General features: G+C 32.5%; 2 protein-coding genes across 3 annotated transcripts in view; one reads left to right on the top strand and one right to left on the bottom strand.

The window, feature by feature from the left end:
- Positions 1 to 101: 101 nt before the first annotated feature.
- LOC134256053 (uncharacterized) lies at positions 102 to 11,889 on the top strand. 2 transcript variants are annotated; one of them, XM_062738641.1, is made up of 10 exons: positions 102 to 266; positions 2,329 to 2,732; positions 3,459 to 3,592; positions 3,680 to 3,822; positions 4,579 to 4,675; positions 4,908 to 5,060; positions 5,420 to 5,592; positions 8,749 to 8,917; positions 9,279 to 9,516; positions 10,492 to 10,627. In XM_062738641.1, exons 1-9 carry the CDS (start codon positions 121 to 123, stop codon positions 9,474 to 9,476), a joined length of 1,617 nt encoding a protein of 538 aa, XP_062594625.1. In that variant the 5' UTR covers positions 102 to 120; the 3' UTR covers positions 9,477 to 9,516; positions 10,492 to 10,627. The 2 variants fall into 2 exon arrangements, with proteins under 2 accessions (XP_062594625.1, XP_062594626.1); XM_062738642.1 differs by lacking the exons at positions 8,749 to 8,917; positions 9,279 to 9,516 and adding an exon at positions 8,231 to 8,396 and having other exon boundaries at positions 10,492 to 11,889.
- A 2,813-nt stretch (positions 11,890 to 14,702) lies between these two features.
- The window catches only part of LOC134256088 (probable phosphorylase b kinase regulatory subunit alpha), a 50,565-nt gene continuing 40,571 nt past the window's right edge, over positions 14,703 to 24,696 (bottom strand). Inside the window, exons 26-34 of the mRNA XM_062738691.1 lie at positions 23,395 to 23,473; positions 22,859 to 22,988; positions 21,754 to 21,852; positions 20,219 to 20,248; positions 18,719 to 18,822; positions 17,017 to 17,178; positions 16,583 to 16,636; positions 16,278 to 16,484; positions 14,703 to 15,162 (exon numbers count right to left, since the gene is read on the bottom strand). Of these exons, the coding sequence (XP_062594675.1) occupies positions 14,986 to 15,162; positions 16,278 to 16,484; positions 16,583 to 16,636; positions 17,017 to 17,178; positions 18,719 to 18,822; positions 20,219 to 20,248; positions 21,754 to 21,852; positions 22,859 to 22,988; positions 23,395 to 23,473 (1,042 nt within the window). The 3' untranslated portion in view covers positions 14,703 to 14,985. The remainder of the gene's footprint in view (positions 15,163 to 16,277; positions 16,485 to 16,582; positions 16,637 to 17,016; positions 17,179 to 18,718; positions 18,823 to 20,218; positions 20,249 to 21,753; positions 21,853 to 22,858; positions 22,989 to 23,394; positions 23,474 to 24,696) is intronic.

The raw sequence follows: 24,696 nt of genomic DNA, 5'->3' as shown, positions 1-24,696 counted from the left end.
ATACTAAAAACAAGCGATCAAGTGATTTAGCAAATCAACGCTATACAGAACATTCGTTTTTCCGTTAATTAGCCTAATCCTACATATATATGACACTCGCAACACAGCCGATTCCGTAGCATGTCAGGCATGGATCTACTAGGACTAGGAGCTGGTAAAAACTCTGAAAAAAAGACACACAACCATGTTCCTGATGGTGCATGTTGTGCGGGAGACAATGCAAATTCAAGTAAAGATCATCCTATATTTGCAGCAGTAAAATCTGGGTGAGTATAATGTTGATAATTAAGTAAATAAATTTACACTAAATATACTCGTATCCGAAACTCGTATTTGTTGAGTTTCCTGTAAGAAGAACAAAGTATGCAAATAACAAATATTTGTCCCGAGAGTTTAATTTCATTATTTATTAAGTTTAGAGAGCTTTTAAAAATCGACATATTGAAATATGTTTGACAGAAATTTTGTTTTTACATTGTTTATACCGTTGCTATGTTCATGTACAAACTTGACCAATTTGACCATAGGTGTGTGTATTGAGTGAAGACTCTTTTTACGTTTTTATATTTATAACATATTTATAAAATATATGTAGTTTTCTTCTATTTTCTTTATTCATATATTTATTAATTAGGTTTTATATTTCGTTGTTTGCAATTAAGGAGCCCGTAATTAAAGATTATGTAGTGTTACATTTTGAAAAAAAAAAAGACAGGTAGAGGGTCAACCATTTGGTTTTGTGCTATTTGTAATTTTTCAAACTTATGCTATACTACATATGTCTGGAAATTGAGTCTAGGAATCTCGAAAAATCTCTTCAAAGGTATGGTAGGAAACTTCAGTGTCAAATATTAAATCAAACGGGGAAAAAATTAAAGTTGCCCATCATGATATATAAGTACTTTAAGTACTGAAAATTGTTATTATAAAATAAAAATGAATGTGAAAAAAATATCTGCATTTACAAGCAGGTATTAAAGTAGTAAGCATTAAGGCAGTATTGTTATTTATTAAAAAATCCTATCTATTAAGCAATGAATTTTGCTTGTGTTAAGTAAAGATACTATTTGTATTTGAATGTCAGCATCCCAAAAGAGACCGGTTTATTCAAAATATTCAAGATTGTTGACATTTAAAACTCCAAATCATAATTAAGCTAGGACTGTCAACTTAAATTGTAATTATTCTGATGTTTGACAAGTCAGTGGAATATCAAAGTATATGTCAAACTTTTAGGGGAAAATTAAGCATAAAAAATTGAGCTTTGTCAATCAGGAGACTTGTATTCCTGAGTAAATTAATTATCTTGATAATTAATTTCTGAATGGTATCTGTCTTAATTGGCAGATAAGTGAATGCTTATTCTGTTCCCTAGAAATTTTGTCTGGATGGTTAAAAGATCAGGATTATCAAGACTTGACTTAAGCTATTGACCTGAATACAGACATTTATAATAACCAAACTGTAGATGATGAATCAAAGAATGAAATAATCATGTTAATTGACCTTTGTTTGTTTTTCAAGCACCATGAAGTGTAATGAAAAAAAAAAGAGAAACATTGAATTTACAAATAACCTTGTAATCACTAGCATTAGGGTTTGTCATATAAGAAGTCAATTATAATGAGGAAATGGAGATCAAGATTGGGTACAGTCTTTAAACCTAAGATTAGGAAGGAAGTTTAGATCCAGTAGATAGAAATGGTTAGGATAAAGTTATTTCCTTTTACATCTGCATGTTACTTGTGATAAAACAAAAACTATATATTGAGAGAAAAGTTGTAACTGTGATAGTTTTAAATGGATTTTGCATAAAATACAATATTTACAAATGGATGTATTCTTTACTTTATGTACCTGTATATTTCAAACATTCTGGGCACCTGTACTTTTCTTGTACATACCGTTAGTTTAATATTTGTATTCTAAGAAATTGAAATTGTTTTTCAATTTATCAATATGATGGTAGTCCTCTTTTTTTTCAAGATTGAACTACTGATGAATCAAGAAAAAAGGTTGTTTTTTTTTTTAAAATGCCCATTGCATTTAAATTTTAGAATTTATATGGATTAAATATTTAACTTGTTTAACTGTAGATGTGAAACCAAATGATAAACCAAAAGATGTGTTTTGGAATTTGTTTTCTTTTTTGAATATTCAGAGAAAATTATCTGCTCATTTTTCAAGTCAACTGTATTGTTTCTACCATGTTTCGAATTGTTGGCCTATTATAGTATTATTAATAAAATGTGGTTTACTCAGTTACATTATATTTTAATCTTTTACCCAGATTTATTTATTATCATCATTTTGTTTGTCATTTTTTAGATTATTGGTTCCAGTTCAAACCATAGCTGAGGATGGGCCTGAAGTTTTTAGTATGCAAGATGAGAAGGGTCACACACCTGCTCACTGGGCATGCCTGGGAGGTCACATGACAATCCTTAGATTCATTATGGACAGTAAAGGTCCAGTGGATCAGCCAAGCAATAATGAGCTCGGTGCCCACCCAATCCACTGGGCGTGTGTGAATGGACACATTAACATTGTGGATGTGTTACTTCAGTATGGAGTGAACATTGACACAACTGACTTAAAAGGTTGTACACCACTGATAGTGGCATGTCAGTATGGGCATACAATGTTAGCAGGGTATTTAATGGGCAAGGGAGCCCGCTTACAAATGGTTGACAAAGATGGGGATAATGCTTTACATTGGGCATCCTTTAAAGGTATGTTTGAGAATATAGTATCTGAGTCAAAATCTCTTGATTTAGTCAAAAACAGTGAAATACTACAGGTAACTCGAGATACCTGAAAGTCCGTGGGACCAAGGAAAAACTTTCGAGAGATCAAGAGTTCGAGTTTTCAAGAGTCCAGAATGTTACGGGTTTGCTTGGCAGGTTTTAAAATTAGTCTTACCGGATATAATGATTTTCATGCAGTGCTAACTTTTCACACGTGGTTTTTATAAAACAGCAATATGATTTCGTATTTTAGATGAATATTTATTAATCTGAGTAAAGCTAAAAATGTACATCGTAATTTTATGTTTATTTTTTTGTTCTTTATAATACAGACATCATACTTTTCATTCGTTGTATGAAAACAAGATCAAGAGTTCGAGAAATCAAGAGTAAATTTGCTTAGTTATATAGGGGAAAAAATCGGGACCAGAGACTCACTTCGAGCGATCAAGAACTTCGAGAGATCGAAGTTCGAGCCATCAAGAGTTACCTGTAGATATTTTGTTAAGTATCATGAGTGAAAGATGTACTTTATACATGTATAGTGAGTTAATTAGACTTATTTTTCAATGACTGTGTCAGAATTATCTATATCTCGTACCCATTTAGTACATAAAATTCTTATGCATATTTGATGTGATGTTAGTTTTTTGTTTTTGTTTAAGACAAGTTCACATTTAAACTGTTAACCATACTTATATTTTGTTGTAGGTCATTCCGAGCTTATGAGACTGCTGATTTACTCCGGCTTTAATCCTCGTCAGAAAGACAACTATGGACAGACACCTCTTCACTTAGCGTGCATTAATGGCAGCTTAACAGGTGTAACAGAACTCTGTGAACAGGTAGAAAATGAATTCTTTGATCTTTGATTTGTGGTCGGGTACCTATTAGTGACTATTTTCTTATGATCCCCGTGCTGTTTCTTTTAGGACGGTGTGGAGGTGGAGGTGGCAGATAAGAACGGGAAGACTCCTCTGATGCTGGCCTTTGGTAGAAAACACGAAGAAGTCTGTGATTACCTCCAGAGGCAGATTAAAAAGAAGAAGAGTTTACTGCCTAAAATTGACTTTTAGTAAGCATGCTGTTTGAGTCATGATCCATTTATTTAAATGTTTATAATCAAGAATATCATCAGATACATTAGCTGCAGATCTGTAGCGTTATGGTTTTATATGTTTGTCTTTGACCATAACGCTACAGATCCCGTAATGCAAAAAATGTGCAATATTTTTTGCGCGCTTTAGGGGAGAATTTCTCCACTTTCCAGCATGGGTCAATTAACTACCTTTCATTCCTTAATTCTATGCACATTATTTAAATAATCTGTATATTTTATCCATCTCCCAACCCTTTATAGTCATCTCTACAAGTGATAAATTAATTCGCTTGATTAAAATTATATGTTAGATTGCTGAAAATTAACTTTAAGCGAGTGTATTGCCTTTAGAGACAACTAAAAATGGTTGGGAGGTGGATAAAATACACCTATTGGCTACAGAATGTGTCTAGAATTAGGGAGTGAAAGGTAGTTTATTGACCATTGCTAGAAAAAGGAGAAATTCTCCCCAAAAGTGCGCATAAAATATTGCGCCGTAAATTGCAAGTTTTTTTGCATTACTGGATCTGTAGCGTTATGGTCAAAGACAAATATATAAAACCATAACGCTACAGTTCTGCAGCTACAGATACATGTACTATATAACTGAGCATGCTAAGTGTCCCACAAATCTGTTTGCTGTTAAAGTGTGGTATCATTAGATTAGTCATGATAAAAAGAATAAGTACATCATAGTTTGCATGATAGTTAATTGCATTTTTCTTTTTGTAGTACAATAGCATTTGGTCCTCCAGGAAACAGTAAAGGAGCCATTCTCTTCTTCATGGTCAATGCCATTTGCTGGGGATACCCAATGTATATATTTAAGGTACGTTGACATTGAATAAGAGATGTTTCTAATCTTATTTGCTTTATTTTAATATATTTAGGTGTATTAAAAATATATTCACATTATTATATCATTGAAAACACCTGTACAGTGAAAAGTTTCAAGATAAACAATTAATTACATGTCAGAAGAAGTTATTATAGGCAAAATAGTGAGTAAAAAAATTGCCAGTGAAATTACCCCATTTGATATGCCATCTCTTTTTTTTCAGTGTTTGCCATATACCTGGAATGAGCTTCAGTTATTCCATATCTTCTTTTTCTTCGTAAACATTGCCATGTGGATTTGTTTGTTTCATGCCAGCACAACAGATCCGGGGTTCCTTCCTAGAAACATACCTGAATATGATATGGCTATAAAACAAGTAAGGCGTAAAATTTAGGAATTTCAGTTCTTCTTATGTTGAACAGTTTTATATATGCACAGCAAACAGTTTATTCAGATTTACCATCAATGTTTTTGAATTATTTGGTTGCATTGTAAAAAGTTACCAAAGATGTCTGTGTTCAACAAGCTGATTTGCTGTCCTAATTTTTTGTAAACAATTGAATACCATGTAAATCATGTTACTGAATGTTTGAGACAAAGAAAACTGTGTTATTTGAGTCCCAACTAGTAAATGCAGAAATTTAGAAGACAAAAGTATGAATTAAAGTTAAATTACCAGTAATATATAAGTATAATGGTGTGCGTATAAATCTTTTAATTTTATTATTTGTACAGGTAGCACATTTTGATGAGTGGAAGCATGGTGAGAATCCTTTGAGTCGGCTCTGTCACACGTGTCGGACGGTCAAACCACTCCGCTCCAAGCACTGTAGAGTGTGTAACCGCTGCGTCAAGGTGTTCGACCATCACTGTCCCTACATCTATAACTGTGTGGGATACTATAACAGGTGGGGAATATAATTTATATGTGACACGTGTGATATTTTGGACATAGCAGTAAATTGGAAGATTGATAGTGAAGTTTAAACCTAATAATTACTGTAATTATTATTTTTGTGTTTGATAATTTTGAAATGGAGGCAAATAAAAATTGATGACACACTTACATTATTCTATATCTGCTATGGCCAATATTTCATGATATAAGCTGCTTTAAATGTATATTTGCGCTTCTTGTCTTTAAAAACATATAAATGGATTATGCATGGAATATTAAATTACCAAGGGTATGTGGAAATGAACAAAGATATACCATATACATGTACATATATTAAATAAAATCCAGTGTTAGTAAACAAAAAAATATATACATATTCTGCATGAACAATAACTTGAGTTAACATGATATGTAAATAAATGATAAAGTCTGGTATTCATAACATTATAATTGTACACAGCTGTGGTGGTGCATGTTGGGCTCTCTACATTGATGGTCAAAGTCTACTGTATTTCCCTTTCATAGGATTTTTTTTCTTCATATTCACCACCTAGACTCTTTAAAACCAGAATAGCATTTCTTTCATTATATTCATCATCTGGAATGGCATGGCATGATTTTCTTGCAATCTATCAGTGGGATTTTTTGTTGTTGTACTTTTGAGTATAGGGTTACATGTTATGGTGCTCTCGACATATGTGTCTACATAATGATATAGAAGGGCTTGTTGAAAGTGTGCTTTTTCATGTCATTTAGGCCAAGCTTAAAAAATTCTTTGTTTGCAGTTGCCGACCTATAATTTTTAGTCTGGGTAGGTAGGTAGGCATTTTTTTTTTTTTTTTGGAAAAAAAATTGTTTCCGGATTTTTGTTAGATAACATGAAACAGAGTTTTTCATAGGCCTACTATACATGAATAAGCTGCACTCTTGTTATAAACCAATGATTGATGAAGAAAAAAATTGAAAATGAAACAGTTTTAATATCCTGAAAAATTGGAGAAAAAAAAAATATTTCAAAATGGCTAAAAAAAAGTTTGGGTCGGGTGCATTTTCGGTGGGTCGGTCGGCAACTGCAAACAAACAATATTTTATTTTAGGCCTTATTTACACTTGCTATCAAGGGCTTTAAGCATTGCTTGCCACATATCGTAGTGTTATGCACATACCTAACCTATTCTATATATGTTAGCTTAATTTTGAGATTGTCCAAAATAAAGCTAAACCTGGCTTAGAATAATGAAAATTTTGTTGACAAACAGAATAGGTAATTTCTTGTCTTTTTTTCTTTTTAATAAATACTATTATTATGATTTTTAGTTGAAAAAAATCTTGACATAGATCTATAATTGAAATTACGTGTAGCTTGAAGTGATTAAAAATTGAACTGAAATAAAAATGTCAGGAGATAGTGGGAACACAAATTATTTTGTATTCTAGTCATTATAACCAAAGCATGGTAGAGTTTTACAATAACTATGGCTCTGCTCTTTGCAGGGCAAATGATCTTGTTTGGCAAATTTGACATAACAGCAATTCATGAATAAAAATTTTATTTAATGCCTCCAATTTTTTTTTTTCGAACATTACTAATTTGCTCTGCAAAAGAGTAGTACATGTACCAAGTTATTGTGAAAGGGCTAAGGGCTGATTAATAATTGCATTTAGGGAATGACATTAATCATACATAAATGATACTGTTAAAGTACTGATAAAATATGAAAATGGTGATTGTGAACATACGAAAGATTCTATAACATGTCCTCACTTCATTAGCTAGTTATATTTCACCAATAAGAGTGCATTTGTTATATCCAGTGAAATTTTACGGATACATAATTCTAAACTGAAAATGTTTTATTTTCTTTTAAACAGACATTCATTATATCATGTTTGTTACACTTGTATAACTGTACCGTAAAAATTTCAAATGTTAAGAAATATGGTTATTTTTCTTATACAGAACTCCAAATTTTGTTTTATTCCCCTCAGTTTCCTACTATATTCTCAACAAAAGTAGATAACTATACTGAAATAACGTAATTAAACCCTTTTATGTGCATGCCAGTGTTTGAAATAACAGTGCACCCGACCACCCGAGACGCACAAATTTCATCACGGGCGAACGGATTTACATGTATTGACGCCCAACTGGACGTGTTAAAATTTCCCCTAAATTAAAATTCATGTAATTGATAAATCTTTCTTAGATTAACGTTAAGTATTGGTAGCAAAGTGCAATAGGTACAGGGGTAGAAATCGTTAGCCTGTAGATTTGGAATCAAAGTTATGGTGATCTGGTCGCATTCACATTATCTCTTAATTAAAACAAATTTATAAAAGACAATTATTTCTCGGGCTAGAGGATTTTTGGTAGGGCTGAAAGCTTTCACTAGCAGTCAGCCCTGCATGTCTAGCTAATTTTACGCTGAGTTTCAAACACTGGTGCATGCATATACTGTTATTTGTTTTTATGATTTTAGTTCTTATAAAAAATTTCTTATTTTTATTAAGACACTTTTAAAGTTTTATTAAAAAAAAAAAAAAAATTAAAAATGAACGTGATCAATGGCATGCTTGATTGACAGCTCACAGTCCACACTCACAGTAAGAGTTCACTTGAGCCTGATCGACAGTTTCTTCTGTTGTAGGCCCTGGTTCTTCATGTTTGTCCTCACCATGTTTGGCAATGTTCTCTTTACGGACTTCTTCTGCTACCATCTTCTCTCTGAGTTTGGCTGGGATTGGATTGTAGTTATAGGAGCAGTCGAGGCAGGTGTTGCCACCGTAGCGGTCACGGCAGTGACCGTCCTCATGGTAAGACCAGAACTGACCATCAATGTCAAGGGTCCCCATGACGCATCACAGCTGAACACAAGTGTCTGTAGGTGGGGACTGGAATCAGTAGAGGGGATTCCAGTCAACCACGTTTTGTTTCTTTGTAAAAATAATCTCCTGATGGATTTCATATTTAGGGTTTTTTCATCTGCCTAATAAGATTTTTATTTTTAGTTTCAAAAATATCCAATTTACTTTCAGAGATCATCTAAAAATAAAAAAAACAAACAAACAAAAATTGTCATTGTAATTAAAATCAGGAGATTGTTTATTGTTCAGCCGATTGCAGATTGGAGGCCATTTTATAAGTATCTTGTCTTGTGTTTTTCAGAGTTTCATTTGTAGGGTTTGTATGGTGTGTTACCATAAATGGGTTTTTAAGCACCTTCTTCAGTTACTATGCCTTGACACAGTATGAGGAACTTAACATGGTCTACCTGTTCTTCCTCTGCCTCATGCTGTTTTACCTGTGTGTGGCCTCCTACCTGTGTTTATACCTGGTAAGTCATGTGTTATATTTTATTTTAAGATTTACTCAATGACTTGAATCAAAGTTTAATACAGAAAACTCCAGATATATTATTAACTCTGTATATTGTTCCAAATTTCAGGCAACATTACATAGAGTTTATAAATTATAAAATTTCTTATACATATATATCATGCAAACAATAGAATAATATGGTGACATTTTTGTGAGATTTTTTTCAAATTTGATCTTGGGTGAGCTCTCCCTTAAGAATAAAGATAATGTCAAATCTAAACATTGTAAATTTCCACTGTATATGTTTCAAAGCAGTGGAAATCTGCTTAAAATTATTGTTGGTTCATCCAATAATCTTCTTTTGCATTTATTTTCAGGTTTATTCAATCGTTAAGAATTTAACAACAAATGAACAGCTGAAGTACAAAAGATATGCCCACATGAAGGATAAGGATGGGAAGCTTTTTAACCCATTTGATGGAGGACCAAAGAGAAACATTCTGGATTTCTTTTTTATCAGGCTTCATCCAACTGATGAAAATGGAGATTACATTTTTATAAAACTGCCATCTTAATCGTTTTTGTTTGTTTGAATAAGACTCTTGATATATTATGGTAATTTTTTCCTTTCTTACTGGAAATCTTTTTCTTTGAATTTATAACTATAAGGCATTTAATTAGCTGAACTGAGACAATAGTTCAAGTGATCTGTGTCTAATGCACTTCCGTTGGTCTATCATATGTTACTATAAACTTTTCCTATTTTATAAAACTTCTTTCTCCAGAACAACTGGGCTAATTTCAATCAAACTTGCCCATTCCTTTGTTTAAGGAGTTTAAGTTTGTTCATATGAAGAGACACCTTTTCAAGGGGAGATAATTAAGAAGGAGTGAAATGGCATGTTTTTATAATTCAAGCTTGTTCAAAACCCTGGGAGTAGGATGATGCCACAGCAGGGGTTCAAAGTTATACATAGAAATAGAAATATCTTTTAAATTCTTCTCAAGAACTGCAATGCAAAGTATATTTTTACGACATCACTAAAACAAAAATAATCCTTCCCCCCCCCCCCCCGGTCTTCATTTGCATATAACACTATAGTCTTGTAAGATATGTATGTATTGTATGTCCTGTTGATACCGGTATATAAAACCCCTCACTTATGATTTATGGACAGTCGTTAGAGTGTTTTGTAATTTTTAGTTAATGCCTATCAATGCAGTGTTTATTCTGAAAATTTTTAAGTGAAGCCTTGTAAGATTTTAAGCAATTTTTGCTTAAATTCTTTTTTATGTGTACTATATACAAATATTTGTGTAGTAAATAGTTATCATTCTATGGTACATGTATGGATACACTGTAAAAAAAAAATTGATGTAGTACATGTAATATGTATAAATTTATCAGTATTTACCATGAATGTTTTTAACAATAGAACAAAGCAGTGAATGTGTAAATTTCTTTTCAGTTATGAATCTGTAACATTTAGAGATATGTTGAGCAAGATTTTGATGATTTCAAAGGATACATTGTATTAAATTTAATGCACATAGTTTAAGTATATATCAAGACTTTTCTTCTTGTTACAGACTTTCCATGCCATATACAACATCACAGCTAATGAGAGAGTGAATTACAAGAGGTATAAGTACTTAATGGATGGTAAAGGAGCTTTTTATAATCCATTTAACAAAGGAATTGTTCACAACCTAAAGGAATTCTTCTTAATGATTCCACCAAGGACTGAAAAGGATGTGGAAATTCTGAATGTATGATTTAACTGATTTTATCCAGATGAATGCATGATAGAACAAGGAGTAGGAAAATATTTTTTATTTGTTTGCATTTGTATGCAGTTGTTCTTCCCCAACTGTTATGGCTTTGAATGTGCAGGTGCAATCATTTTATTTTATTGGTAACTTGAGTTGTGTTTTATTCTCTCTCTTTATTTTAATACCTCTGTGTGTTCTTATGTTCTATCATTATTATAATATTTGGTGCCAAAAATATCAGAATCATGTACATGAAGGTGAAACCTCTTTCCATTACACTGTGGTAAAAGAAACTCAAGTTCAAATTTTCATTTGCCTCGATATGTGCAAAATTGCCTTTTTTCCATTTAAACAAATTCACATTTTAAGCATTATTCCGAAAAATTCCATGACAATCATTTTAGGAAGCAGGTACATATACAGTATACATTAGTTTTATCTAATACAATGTAAATGTAAAAAATGCATCCATGTTATCAATTAAAATTGTTAAATAAAGCAAATATTAGAACTGAGTTGTACAAATTGATTTAACATCTTTATTGTTTTATTTCATTCAGCTGTTTTTTTCACGTGATTATTTTTGTGACTTTAGCATTTGAAGTGGAATAACACATTGTGAGAGAATGTACAGTGAGGAGATTTTGATAGTATTTATATGATGAGTCTGGTGTGTGAGATCTATTGATACTGATTGAATGATTTTTTTTTTTTATATAAATATATGCAGTATGAAAGAGAAATCTGACAGTAAATCTTTCTAATGAATCAGAATGTTTTATTGCTATATCTGTCCTTTATTGTCAAGATGTACTACTCCAGTATACCAAGAATTTTAATAAAGGGTTTTTTTCCCTGTTTAATTAATGAATATATGTTAAAATTGTTTTGTATATGCAACAAATGAATGTAAATGTGATGACCAAAAAAAAAAACTGTCTAAAGGCAATTGATGAAGTCCACTCTTTTAATCTTGTTGGTTTGAATGTTTTGTATAAGTGTAGTGCCCATTTCTTTTGATGCATGTCTGTTCAGTGAGTTAGGAAGGTACATGTACAAAGCATAATATCCAATTTTTGTATGGATTGTGAGTTCAAATTGTTACAACTCATTATATTTGTTCAGAATCATTATATTAAAAATGAAATAATTTTATTACGTATTGTATTTTAATCATAATTTTATTGATTTATAATAAATATATTTGCTATTAAACCATAATGTTCAGCGTTATTATTAATAATGGAATTTTATATGTAATGATTATTCACGTAGCTGAGAGTTTAGCTGTTTTCCTGACTTCTGCATCACCTCATGTTATGATTTTTCAATCTAACTTATTGAGGGTGAATTTTTGGTTATTATATGCACATTTAACTACTCTGCAAATTGAAACTCCCTCTTTAGATTCGCAAATGAGGCTATTTGCATTTCACAAAAATTAAGTACATGTCCTGATATTGGGTAAAATTTATCATAGACTTGAAAATTTCCTTTTTCAAAATTCTACTGATTGTCTAGAATATTTCAGGAATATTTCTTGTTGTGGGTGGCTTGATCATGTTAAGAAAAATATGTGATACTCAGGTGGCCAGCTAGGCCTATGAGTCTCTATTATTATACTCCACGCAACTAGTTGTGTGAGGTATATTGTTTTTGACCCGTCCGTCAGAGTGTCTGTCAGTCAGTCAGTCCTTCAGTCCTGTTTTTTTGTCAGCGCAACTCATCATAAACTGCTGCACAGAATTTCGTCAAACTTTGCAGGTATTTAGAACACAATATGTAGATATGCATATTACCAGGAAATTCCGATTCCGTTATTTTTCCCAGGAATTTCCGCACTTTTAACTTAGGCATTTGCCCATACCTTGAATATAGAGATGAAGAGTTTGTCAGCGCAACTCCTCATAAACCCCTGCACAGAATTTCGTCAAACTCTGCAGATATTTAGGACACAATATTTAGATGTGCATATTACCAGGAAATTCCAATTCCTTTATTTTTCCGGGAATTTCCACACTAAAAACTTAGGTTTTTGGCCATACCTTTTATAGAGAGATGAACAGTTTGTCAACGCAACTCCTCATAAACCGCTGCACAGAATTTCGTCAAACTTAGCAGATATTTAGGACACAATGTGTAGATGTGCATATTACCAGAAAATTCCGATTCCTTTATTTTTTCTTAGAATTTCCACACTTTTCAACTTAGATGTTTGGCCATACCTTGTATATAGAGATGAACATTTTGTCAGCGCAACTCCTCATAAACTGCTGCACAGATTTTCGTCAAACTTTGGAGATATTTAGGACACAGTGTGTAGATGTGCATATTACCAGGAAATTCCGATTCCTTTATTTTTCCGGGAATTTTGGCACTTTTCAAATTAGATTTTTGACCATACCTTGAATATACAAATGAACATTTTGTCAGCGCGACCCCTCATAAACCGCTGCATAGAATTTCGTCAGACTTTACAGATATTTAGGACACAATGTATAGATGTGCATTTTACCAGGAAATTCCGAATCCTTTATTTTTCTGGGAATTTCAGCACTTTACAACTTAGATTTTTGGGGATATCTTGAATATAGTGACGAACAGATTGTCAGCGCAACTCCTCATAAACCGCTGCACAGAATTTCATCAAACTTTGCAGATATTTAGGACACAATTTGTAGATGTGCATATTACTGGGAAATTCCGATTTTTCATTTTTTCCAGGATTTTCAGCACTTTGAGTTTTGGGGGAGCGTGGGGTATGTGAGCTTGCTCACTTTTTCTTTCATTTTGAATGAAAGTAAGCATCAAGGAATGTGTGTCGAAATGAATTAAGAAAATTCTATTCCGCTGATTCTTAATCTTAGCCAAAAGAGCCTATTTATACCATTTGTAAAATGGATCATACAGAAATAAAGTAAAGACCCAGTGATTAAAAATGTCAAAACCTTTTCCAAGTTCAAAGTTTCAGAACATTGATGCACACTAAGTATAACAAGTGTTAATTACCAAACATAAGCTTCTGGATGATAAAACCCTAAATAAGTCATCTTCACTGTGGATTAATTACTAAAACTGATGTAGAGCAGTGTACTTGGTATGTCACCTTGTCTTGCTGCCCTCCTTTCCCTTGGCACTGGTCACTCTAGTATGACTATGTCTAGAAGCAGTTTTGGTTGAATGGGGGAGGTTGAGAAAGAACAACAGACAAATTTCTTTTCATCATTTTAAGTTTATGAAGCAATCAAATCAAATACATGTATATGTATAAAGTAACAATCCTCTAACAGAACAAAGCAGTTATCACAAATGTTGTTTTGAATTGTTGCAAATAAAGCAATGTATGTTTTTCTTTCATAATAGTTCCAAATGTAAACTGCACATGAACAGCATGAAAAAAGATCAAATCTTCATGGACAACAAAACTCACTTGAGTAACATTAACAGCCATTTCTTAAATCTTCTTTTTCTAAATCCTGTTCTAAAATCTGGCTTTTTTGGCAAAACAAGTCCAAATTATATGAAAAAATAATTCCACTGAAAATATTTTTCTCCAACTTCTCATATGAGTACAGAAAGATGCTCAAGTTCATGTCTTAAAATTGGCATTTAGGTCATGCTTGTAAATGATCTTAATGTATAGAGTGTGAACAATTCTGAAAACATTAATTTTAATTTATTCTTATTGAAACTGTACTTTCTTAATTTGCATTTTCATAATAAAAATAAGCAAGAGTTTTATCTACATGTAGTCGAAGAATCTTAAATTATCTCAATAAATATACATGTACTAAGTGTACATTGTACACATTTCCTGCTTTTTACAAAGAAAAACTTATTCTCATAATGTTGTCATGACTTGTCTTCCCAATTTTTTTTCTACAAAACATTTTTAATATGTAGTCATGCCAGATATTGCAAGTATAGTTCCATATTTTATGCCAAACCTTTTTTCTCTCACAACACATTCTTTTTAAGGTTAAAAAGAAGAGCAATATTGCTTCTCAAAGCTAAAAATATTGTATATCATGTATGAGACAATGAAGCTGTACACGTATGCATTTAAAAGCTTTGGCAAAATCTGGTGTTCCACGGGTACGTGGGGCTAAGTACCATGTCCCACATGTATGAAGGACTATGTATCATACAACAGTCTGGTTAAGACTAAGGGGAAGTGGATTTCATTCAATTCTTTGTAAATTACAGGATTTCTAAATGTACATAAAAACCCTGTAAGAGAACTCTTCAAGCAATCCGCAAAAACTCTTTGGACTGATAAACAACACAAAGTGTCTGATCCGATTCAACAGATCATGAAAGACTACAATCCAGGTTAGCATCCACATCCGTAGGGAGTGGTAGAATAGCCGCCAGAGCCCTGCACAAGTAAGACATAGTCCCGTATCGACCGCTAGGGGCAGTGTCGTAGAAATGGAGGCAGATCCCGGCCGCTCCCTTTGAAACTTCTACCATATCATCGGGGATATTCTACAAAAGAAATGCAAAGTAACCTTTACATTACTCAACACATACCCATTCCTCACTTTCCTTGAACATTAGCTTAGCGAATTATAGTTCAAGATAGACACCAATCAAGCATGCCTGAAATTCATATACTGTATAGGGGGAAAATAACTCGCGGTGTTAATATTCGCTTTATTCACGGTGTTAATAAATCAGTGAATTCAAGAAGCAGTGAATATTTTTTTTAAAAATAATCTCCATGTTTTATTTTGAAATTAAGGAATAGACTACGATAGGTTTATACACGTGTACCGTCAATACATGGTCATTTCAGTAATTACGAGTAGTACTTATCATTCAATTATTATAATTATCACGCTTTACTTTAATTAAAATGGGCACATAATAACTTGTGTTTGTTCCAAAGCTGTTTTAATAGCTAACACTACATGTTTCATCAATCATGGGTTTTGATAACCCATGCGTAACTAATTTGTTACCACGTGTATTTGTTACCTGCATAATCATGCATATTTGATTTTATCTAAATTTTGGTTTTAATAAGAAATCATTCAAATAAATATCAAACTTACTGAAGATGTGGAAGGATATTTATTTTGTCGAACTACATAAACACATTTATTTCCGTCCAGTGGTTTTTCGCCGCGTTGTATTGAAGATCTTGGGTGCACATGCACTCATCATAATAGCATATAGGAAAGTCATTTGACATTGAGAATGAAGGACTTTCAATACCTGCCCTTGTTTAATTATTTATTTAATCCAACAATTTTATATTTACCTACCCTGTTGAAATAAAGACATGACGCTGATGAATCTCGTTAACATGATGCTATATAGACAAGGGAGGTAACTTTTATTACATACCAATTCCGCGAATTCAAGAAACCGCGATCGTGTCAGATGAGAGAAAAACGCGAAAATTACAACCCGTGAAGTTAATCCCCTATACAGTATTTTTTATATTTCAGATAAAAAAGTTCCTAATCATTTTATTTTGACAATGTTTGAATTTGAGATACATGTACTTGCAATAGGGTATGACTGTTCATGTTGGAATATATCAGGTCATTACATACATGTACTTATATGCAGCTTAATTACACTGCTTTACAAACCTGTTCTTTAATAAAGATGCCATTAGCCACATGGACGATCTTATCCACCTGAATCAGCTGGTTGAAGTAGAGTTTACTGTTCTCATTCTCTGTCATCATAGTGAGAATCATCAGAGCCTCCACCATCAGCTGTCTATACTCAGGCTGGGGGATCTTATTTAGCACCATCTCCACGTGTAATGCAAACTTAAACTCTCCAGGGGTCATCTTAAAGGGTTATAAAAGATTGACATATCAGCAAATAACAACAAATTAACATGCATTTTACATATTAACAGTCAAGAACAATAAACCGTGGAACCCACCTCTCTGGTCAGACTGTGTGGTATATGATGTCCTTCAATGACAAGTCCATGGCACTAGGAACAGAAAACACAGAATTTTACTTTAATTGTAGTCAATGACAGAGACTTTCAATATATATTCATTAATAATTAATCCATCTTTCTGTGTGAATAACGTCTTTTATTAATGTTTAAATCTGAGGCCTGTTGAAGAGGGCAAAGATCAACATTTCTGTTGAAGAGATAGGGAATTTTGGCAAGTGCACACCTAAATTCGCTCAGCTGAACAAACCCAACATGTAACTCAAATGACAATCACATTCACAGAACCCTTTTGGTAACACAGGCCTTCATATTTTCCAGCAAAAAAAAGTTGGATTTGTTATCAAGTAGGGACAATATTTATTTGCTGATAAGTGCAATACTTTTATGTACAGATTCCACCATTTATTTACCATTTTGAGAACTTTCCAAACCCTTGGATAGAATCCAACAGGAACTCTGTTTAGAGCACCGTCCAGGCGGCGCCGACGAAGCCACTGACCCTGTCTGTCTGACTCCACGTCATCCTCCTTCTCCAGAGAATGGGGGTCAAGGTGAGGCATACTTTTCTGCATCTGTTTGAAATTTTTGTAAAATAACGGTAAATATATGTACATGTACTCAATAGTCATACACAAATTAATGAGTATGAATAAGTACACACATTATACAAATGGAAATAACCTACAGTAAGTTTTTAAATACTGGCACTCAAAGTCTTGAAGGCAAATAAATTTTTTCAACACTCATAGAATGAGCTTCTTTATTTCTTAAAAATGTAACATTATGTTCAAACTATTCTTTCTATCCACTTAAGACAGAAAACACAGTAAATGCAGTCATTCACTGGATTTGTAGAGATCAATGGCTTTTATTAAATTCTAGTTGCCCTGGTAATGTAAGTAAAGATACCCCCTCCCCCCACTCACTTTTTTCTCTAATTACATTTTTTTAAGTCTGTACAGTGTATTAAGTAGAATCAAAAATAATTTTACTCCACAATTTCAATACAACAGATTAAATGATACAACACAAGAATAATTAATGCATGTTTGATAAACTAAATCATTTACATCACGAAAAACATGAAAATTAACTATACCTTTACATGGAAAACAATGTTTTCTAGGCTATTTATATATTTCCTCCAATATTAGCTAGAATTATAATCAAGGCCTACCACTGTAGCATGCACAGATATCTACATCACCACAACCATGAGATGGAATCCGTACTAAATGATCAATTGTGATAAACCATAAAAAAGACACTCCACAGATACTACATAAAACTACATGTAACAAACTAATGAAAGTTGTGACCTCTTGACTTTAATAAGGTGGGTTCAGAGACTTATCAGTCAATGAAACACTTATCTATGACAAACAAATGTGAAATGTGTGTTTATATGTTTGGGACTTTATCACTGATAACTTAAAAGAGTTGGGTGCTGTGAATACGACAAAGCTGAGGAACTGATTATAGAAGTAGGTCATGCATGACATTCACAGTAGGGTCATGTGACTCACCATTGACAAGTTTCTGTCATCCAGAATCAAACTCTGGCCTTGCCTTAAATTGGATTTTTTCTCTTCAGAGTGAAAAAATAATTAAAAAACATTAATAAGTGGCTTCCATTGTAAGCAAACAAGGCTTGGTGAAACCTTCATTTCCACACATGAAGGTGCAAACTAATTAATGAAATGAGAACATTCCAACTGAGCAAGAACATATACTGCATGCAAAGCAAAAATAGGGTAAAGTGAACACTGAATAACCAAAACATGCTTCTGACCAATGAAATGTAAGCCTACATACTGACAAATATTTTTTCTACTATAAACTGCACATATTCCTTGTTAGTGCATAAAGGTTTTATGCAGAATTCTTGATTTAACAGAAGACAGAAATCAAAACACACACAGCTAGAATATACAAGGAAAACAAATTCCATCTCTACAAGAACCACAACTCCATGTTTGCTATGATGCTATCCTCCGAACAAGTCGAGCACCCCTGTGTTATGGACATCAGTCAGCCATGGCTGTCAATTAAGTCATCATAAGTAAAACATGTCTTCCTGAACATAAAAATAAAACAGGAAATGGTATGAACCTTTAAATGTGGTTTTCTACTTAGTTTGGCAAATTCTGTGGCTTCGTCTCCGACATTCTTCGTTGTAACTGATAACCTGCACTCTTCTTCTACATTAGTGTGCTCTAAATCAAAATACAATGGTAGCTGGTGTAAGTTAAAGCCTGGTAAAATTGTCTATATCCAACAAGTAAGAAAATAAAGTTTACATAATTGTATAGATACAGGTGCAGAGCACAACTCTAAAGTTACCAAAATCATCAGATCTACAAGCTGTTTCAAAATAAACTTGGTAATGCGGTTTCTGCAATGTGATTTTCAATGGATTGCTTTTCATATTAACATGACACCAATAAAAGTATAAACTTCTCTATTACTTCTTTTTTAAAAAGAAAATTGGATAGAATTATGCATTTTATATTAATTATTATGTAACATTGCCATTTTTCTACAGAGGTGTTTAATTAGTGGAGCAAATAAACACAATTCAACAATTAATATCTTATGACATTTCCTCAAAATGACAGTTGAGTAATTGAGATTGACAAAATGCTCATTGCAATTCACTGAATTCAATACTTAAACAATATTGCTTTGAATATGATTATTGAAATTTTTTATCTACATTACCCTTCTCCATAAATATTTATAATGTTAGTGTTTTTTTTTTAGTATGGCCGTTCATGTTTAGCATCCATGTATGCCTTTGTTTTCACTCACAAAATCAAGAAAAAACACACAAAATCAGTACAATATATGTTCGTAAGAAGTTAATTCATTTTTATTTGTTACTCATTTAAACTAATTTGGAGTTACAGTCACACATGAGTAAGCATACATGTTATTTACATTCCTTTGTCAAAACCGATTCTAAAATATTTTAAGTTCTGTCATTTTTTTTTTCAAAATTGTCAAGAATTGGACAAATAGGCACATATTTAGCAATAACTATTTTGATTTTGCAAGATATATACTTTAAAGTTGATTTTAGAAAAATAAGATACTAGGATTGCTTTAAAGTGTGTTTTATTTTTTGACTTGTGTGTTTTTTGTGAATATAAGTAGGTACTATAGATGTAAGTTCTAAACTGATAGACGGGTGCTAAACAAAGAGAGTCTTGAATGGTCTTATGTACATTTAAGCAAGGTGTAGAAAGTTCTACATATACAGTTATTTACTAAACAGTTAATTCTAAATGTAGCTTCAAAGACCCTGTAAACTAGTCTCAATGGATAAAAAGTACTTCATTATAAACCTCTTAGCCTAAAAAATATACCACATTAAACACATTTGTTGTAAGCCTAAGCTATACTTGCAAAGCATAATAGAGAATATCAAGTCAGAAAATGTATTACAGTGACTATTATAATATGACTTTTTTGGCATTAGAAGTTTCTTAGCCAGGTAAGAAATAAGTTTTCTATCAACACTCAAAACCTGCTTGCTTGAGTTATTGTGCTTTTCCAAAGCTAAAAAAAGCCACTTCAAACTGATGTAAAATTTAAAAAATAAACCTTTACCAAAGGGATCATGCCTGTGTTCAACCTCCACTGTATGGTAGAAATAGAACATAATCAAGGGGGTACAATGTGTAGGTTAATTATCAATATATCATTAGTACTGTAACTATATGTATAATTCTACATATATGATGACCAGAAGACATTTGTGCTAATTACTGACAGATATTACTAGCCTATGACATGTGGTAACATTTGATATGTTTCAGATTCATGTGAAAAAGTTCTCATAATTGAAATCACTAGAATTCAGTTCAAAGACAACTAATTTATATTTAATCATGATAGAAAACTTTCCTCAATCAAAAAACTAGTCAAGTACTTTAAATCCCTCTTTATTTTCTGTATTTATAACTACTTTAATCAAATAAAATGTAAAATGTACAATCAAAGTACTTTCTTCAAATATTTTTAAACATCTTGAGATTTCCCCCCATTTATTTTCCAAATATATAATATGTGGTTGTTCCTAACAATTTGATTTATGGCATAGTAGTAATGTAATTGCTCTAATGTTTATTTCGCTATATGAGAGGTAGAAGAAAATGGGGGGTTCAGAATGGGGGACACACAGACTCACCAGGGCTTTCTACCCCAAAGGGGTGAACACAAGTGTGCACACAATCTACAGCAGAATTTTAAGCAGCATATCAAGCAATATACACATCGTGTACATGGCAATGAATACTCTACAGTACAATCAGTATTACACTGTCAAAATCTGGTTTACAAGGGATTTTGCATTAATTTACAATCAATATTACACAGTCAAAATCTGTTTTAAAAGGTTTAGGAATTAATTAACAATCAATTTTACACTGTCAAAATCTATTTTTGCATGATTTAGCATTAATTTTACATATTTTGCCTCATTTTAGTAAAGCTGTGTTCTTAATCATACATGTATACTTCATAATACATGTGTACAGTTAGTACATGTAGTGATATAAAATTTGCAGAAACAGATATCAGTTATGCTATAATAAAATAAATTGCCAAAATTATGTATATTTATGCAATTTCATTTCTGATTATTTAATTTACCCCTTGACTTCTTTTTTGATGATCCTTAAAAATTGTAAAAATTAATGTCTATGACTTAAAGAACAAAAGGGTTTAACTTGTAGCAAGGTACATGACTACTTAATAAAAAATAATCCACCATGATGCAGAATTCAGATACAAATCAATTAAATGCCACTGCAAAAACATAAAATGAAAACTAAAATTATACAAAATCTATAAACTGACTGTAAATAAAAAAGGTCTGCATATATTTTAAAAACTATCAATGTTTACACTGGGTCTGAAATAATAACATGAAGTTACATACATGATCCTATTTAATATGCTCAAGATTTTCAGCCACAAAAACAACATAAAATATCAGTAAAAGTTTAACAAAAGCTAGGTTACCAAGAATCAGTGAGAACTTTTGGACTGCAATATCATTAATAGAATAACATTAATTATATTTGACACTTACATGTACATTGCATATAAAATTCTATGGTAATGGTGATGGTGAGACATACCTGTATTGATGACAAACTCTTTTCCACTCAGAATGTGATGAAGTAGGGTTTTCATTTCGTAAGGACTGAGATTCAATAAGTGTTCGGATGCTTCATCACCTGATTTAAAACACAGTAAGTATATATAATTATACTGCCATTAATGATCAACACACAGGAAATAAGATTTGAATTCAAAAACATGATAACCAGTAATTTTCACATTTTAAGAGTATAACAACAAAATCTTTGATATACATTGTATACCTATTTTATCTATATTTCTTTATAAAATATACATCATAAACTTATATCCCGCTTCAGACAAATTTGTAGATTACTGACTGGATAAAAGCTAATCACATGACGCCCTGAAATTTTCCGTATAACATCGCCATCAAGAAGTAATATGAAAATCGGGCACGCGAATCCGTTCTAAGCATTGTTATTGTAAATAAAAATGGCGACTAAGAAACAGTTTGTGTAGGTAGTTTAATAACTTAAAAATTTCTTGTTAATATGATATTTTATGTTGATTGTTATTGGATTAAAACTTGATATTTTCATAATATGCACATATATTTTTTTAATATTTAAAAGATTGTCTTCAGCGGCTTCACCTCGCCCAATACGGATTTCCATTTCACACCCTGTATGACTCCGTATTAGGTCACTAACTGACTGTGTAACTAATAATATACCACTTGGTATTTGCATTAATATAGTTGAACTTGGGTAATCTAACTTAGAACTCAATAAAGGTTTATCAAATCCTCAGCTATCTCAAAGTTATTTCTAGGTCCCATTGAGTTTGATATAATGAGATTTGACTATATTTATAATCTAGATACTATTTATGATGTTTGGAAGTCTACTTCTTCATCAGATTTTCCCCTTTCTAACAGAATTAATTTTTTTTATATTTTCGTGTTTGATCTGTGCAATTCAGGGTTCTAGGAAGCTCTGATGCCATAAACTTTAATGATGTTAAACTGTTTACTTGTGCACTTGTAAGTTGTAGCAAGCGCTGATGCCATAACTTGAATTATACCTATGTGTTTATTTGTGCACTTGAGAGTTCTAGCAAGCTCTGATGCCATAACTTGAATTATACTTGTGTGTTTACCTGTACACTTGAGAGTTCTAGCAAGCTCTGATGCCATAACTTGAATGATGAGACCCACCCTTAGCCTCAACATTTCATTGAACAGTTTTGGTTCTGTACGGATAAACATGGCAAGATAAATCAACAGCTCCTATAAATGCAAAGAATTTAGATATAAGTGCAAAAAAATCCAGTAAGAATTTCACAAATTTTAAAACATATTTGAGATACTGTATTTAACTTTGCAGAGACGAGAAGGATTCTCAAGTTAATATAGCCATAAAATATCAAATATATTTGAAAGATTCAATGTCCACTTTTTTCAAAATTGACAACATGAACTTTGTTTATCTTAAGGATATCAGCTTTGTTATTATACATGTACATATTTATTTAGGATACTGTATATTCTCTAATTTATGTGTAACAGATTCACATTATCCGCATTGTTGGAGATAATAGATCAGCTTTGTTAGACACATTATTTTGGAAATCATATAAGTTAGAGATTTACAATCAACATCAGTCTGAGAGTTGTTTTATAACTCATATATCACCTGTGTTAGGGACGCAGTACTGAGATCCTCCCCACAAGCATCAAAAATAATACTGGCCAGGTCATCTGGAGGCAGCGGTCTACAAAACATTCAAATATAATACTGGCCAGGTCATCTGGAGGCAGCGGTCTACAAAACATTCAAATATAATACTGGCCAGGTCATCTGGAGGCAGCGGTCTACAAAAACATTCAAATATAATACTGGCCAGGTCATCTGGTGGCAGTGGTCTACAAAAACATTCAAATATAATACTGGCCAGGTCATCTGGAGGCAGCGGTCTACAAAAACATTCAAAAATAATACTGGCCAGGTCATCTGGAGGCAGCGGTCTACAAAAACATTCAAATATAATACTGGCCAGGTCATCTGGAGGCAGCGGTCTACAAAAACATTCAAATATAATACTGGCCAGGTCATCTGGAGGCAGTGGTCTACAAAAACATTGAAATATAATACTGGCCAGGTCATCTGGAGGCAGTGGTCTACAAAAACATTCAAATATAATACTGGCCAGGTCATCTGGAGGCAGTGGTCTACAAAAACATTCAAAAATAATACTGGCCAGGTCATCTGGAGGCAGTGGTCTACAAAAACATTCAAAAATAATACTGGCCAGGTCATCTGGAGGCAGTGGTCTACAAAAACATTCAAAAATAATACTGGCCAGGTCATCTGGAGGCAGTGGTCTACAAAAACATTCAAATATAATACTGGCCAGGTCGTCTGGAGGCAGCGGTCTACAAAAACATTCAAATATAATACTGGCCAGGTCATCTGGAGGCAGTGGTCTACAAAAACATTAAAATTTAATACTGGCTAGGTCGTCTGGAGGCAGCGGTCTACAAAAACATTCAAATATAATACTGGCCAGGTCGTCTGGAGGCAGCGGTCTACAAAAACATTCAAATATACTACTGGCCATGTCATCTGGAGGCAGTGGTCTACAAAAACATTCAAATCCTACTTAAAGCTAATCCTGCTTCATTAACTTTCATCTGAACACTCATCCAGATGAAAATGTCAGATGCAGTATCAAAACAAGACTGGTAGAATGCATCTTTAATTAAATGCATTATTCAAATTAACAAGTTTGATACTGAATTTCTTAATAATATGTACACTGTACTTAAAATAGGCATGCTCTTAAAAATATTAATCTCAAATGCTGAAAGGCTAATCAAATAGCATAATTCATTCCAAATTTTAGCTAAAAAGAATGATATGCTTTGAATGCATCTTTGTTTATTGCAATTTTTTCCATTACATATTTACGGAATGTTACGTTCTAATTTATTAATT

This window comes from Saccostrea cucullata, unplaced genomic scaffold (assembly GCF_032062105.1).
Source record: "Saccostrea cucullata isolate Sc308-1 unplaced genomic scaffold, CSIRO_AGI_Scuc_v1 ctg141, whole genome shotgun sequence".
NCBI lineage: Eukaryota > Metazoa > Mollusca > Bivalvia > Ostreida > Ostreidae > Saccostrea > Saccostrea cuccullata.
This window is presented reverse-complemented; position numbering and strand designations above follow the sequence as displayed.

Coding starts and splice junctions, on each gene's coding strand:
- LOC134256053 (XM_062738641.1), top strand. CDS start 121: ATGTCAGGCATGGATCTACTAGGACTAGGAGCTGGTAAAAACTCTGAA. Junction 5,061..5,419: donor ATGATATGGCTATAAAACAA/GTAAGGCGTAAA, acceptor TTATTTGTACAG/GTAGCACATTTTGATGAGTG. Junction 8,918..9,278: donor CCTACCTGTGTTTATACCTG/GTAAGTCATGTG, acceptor ATTTATTTTCAG/GTTTATTCAATCGTTAAGAA.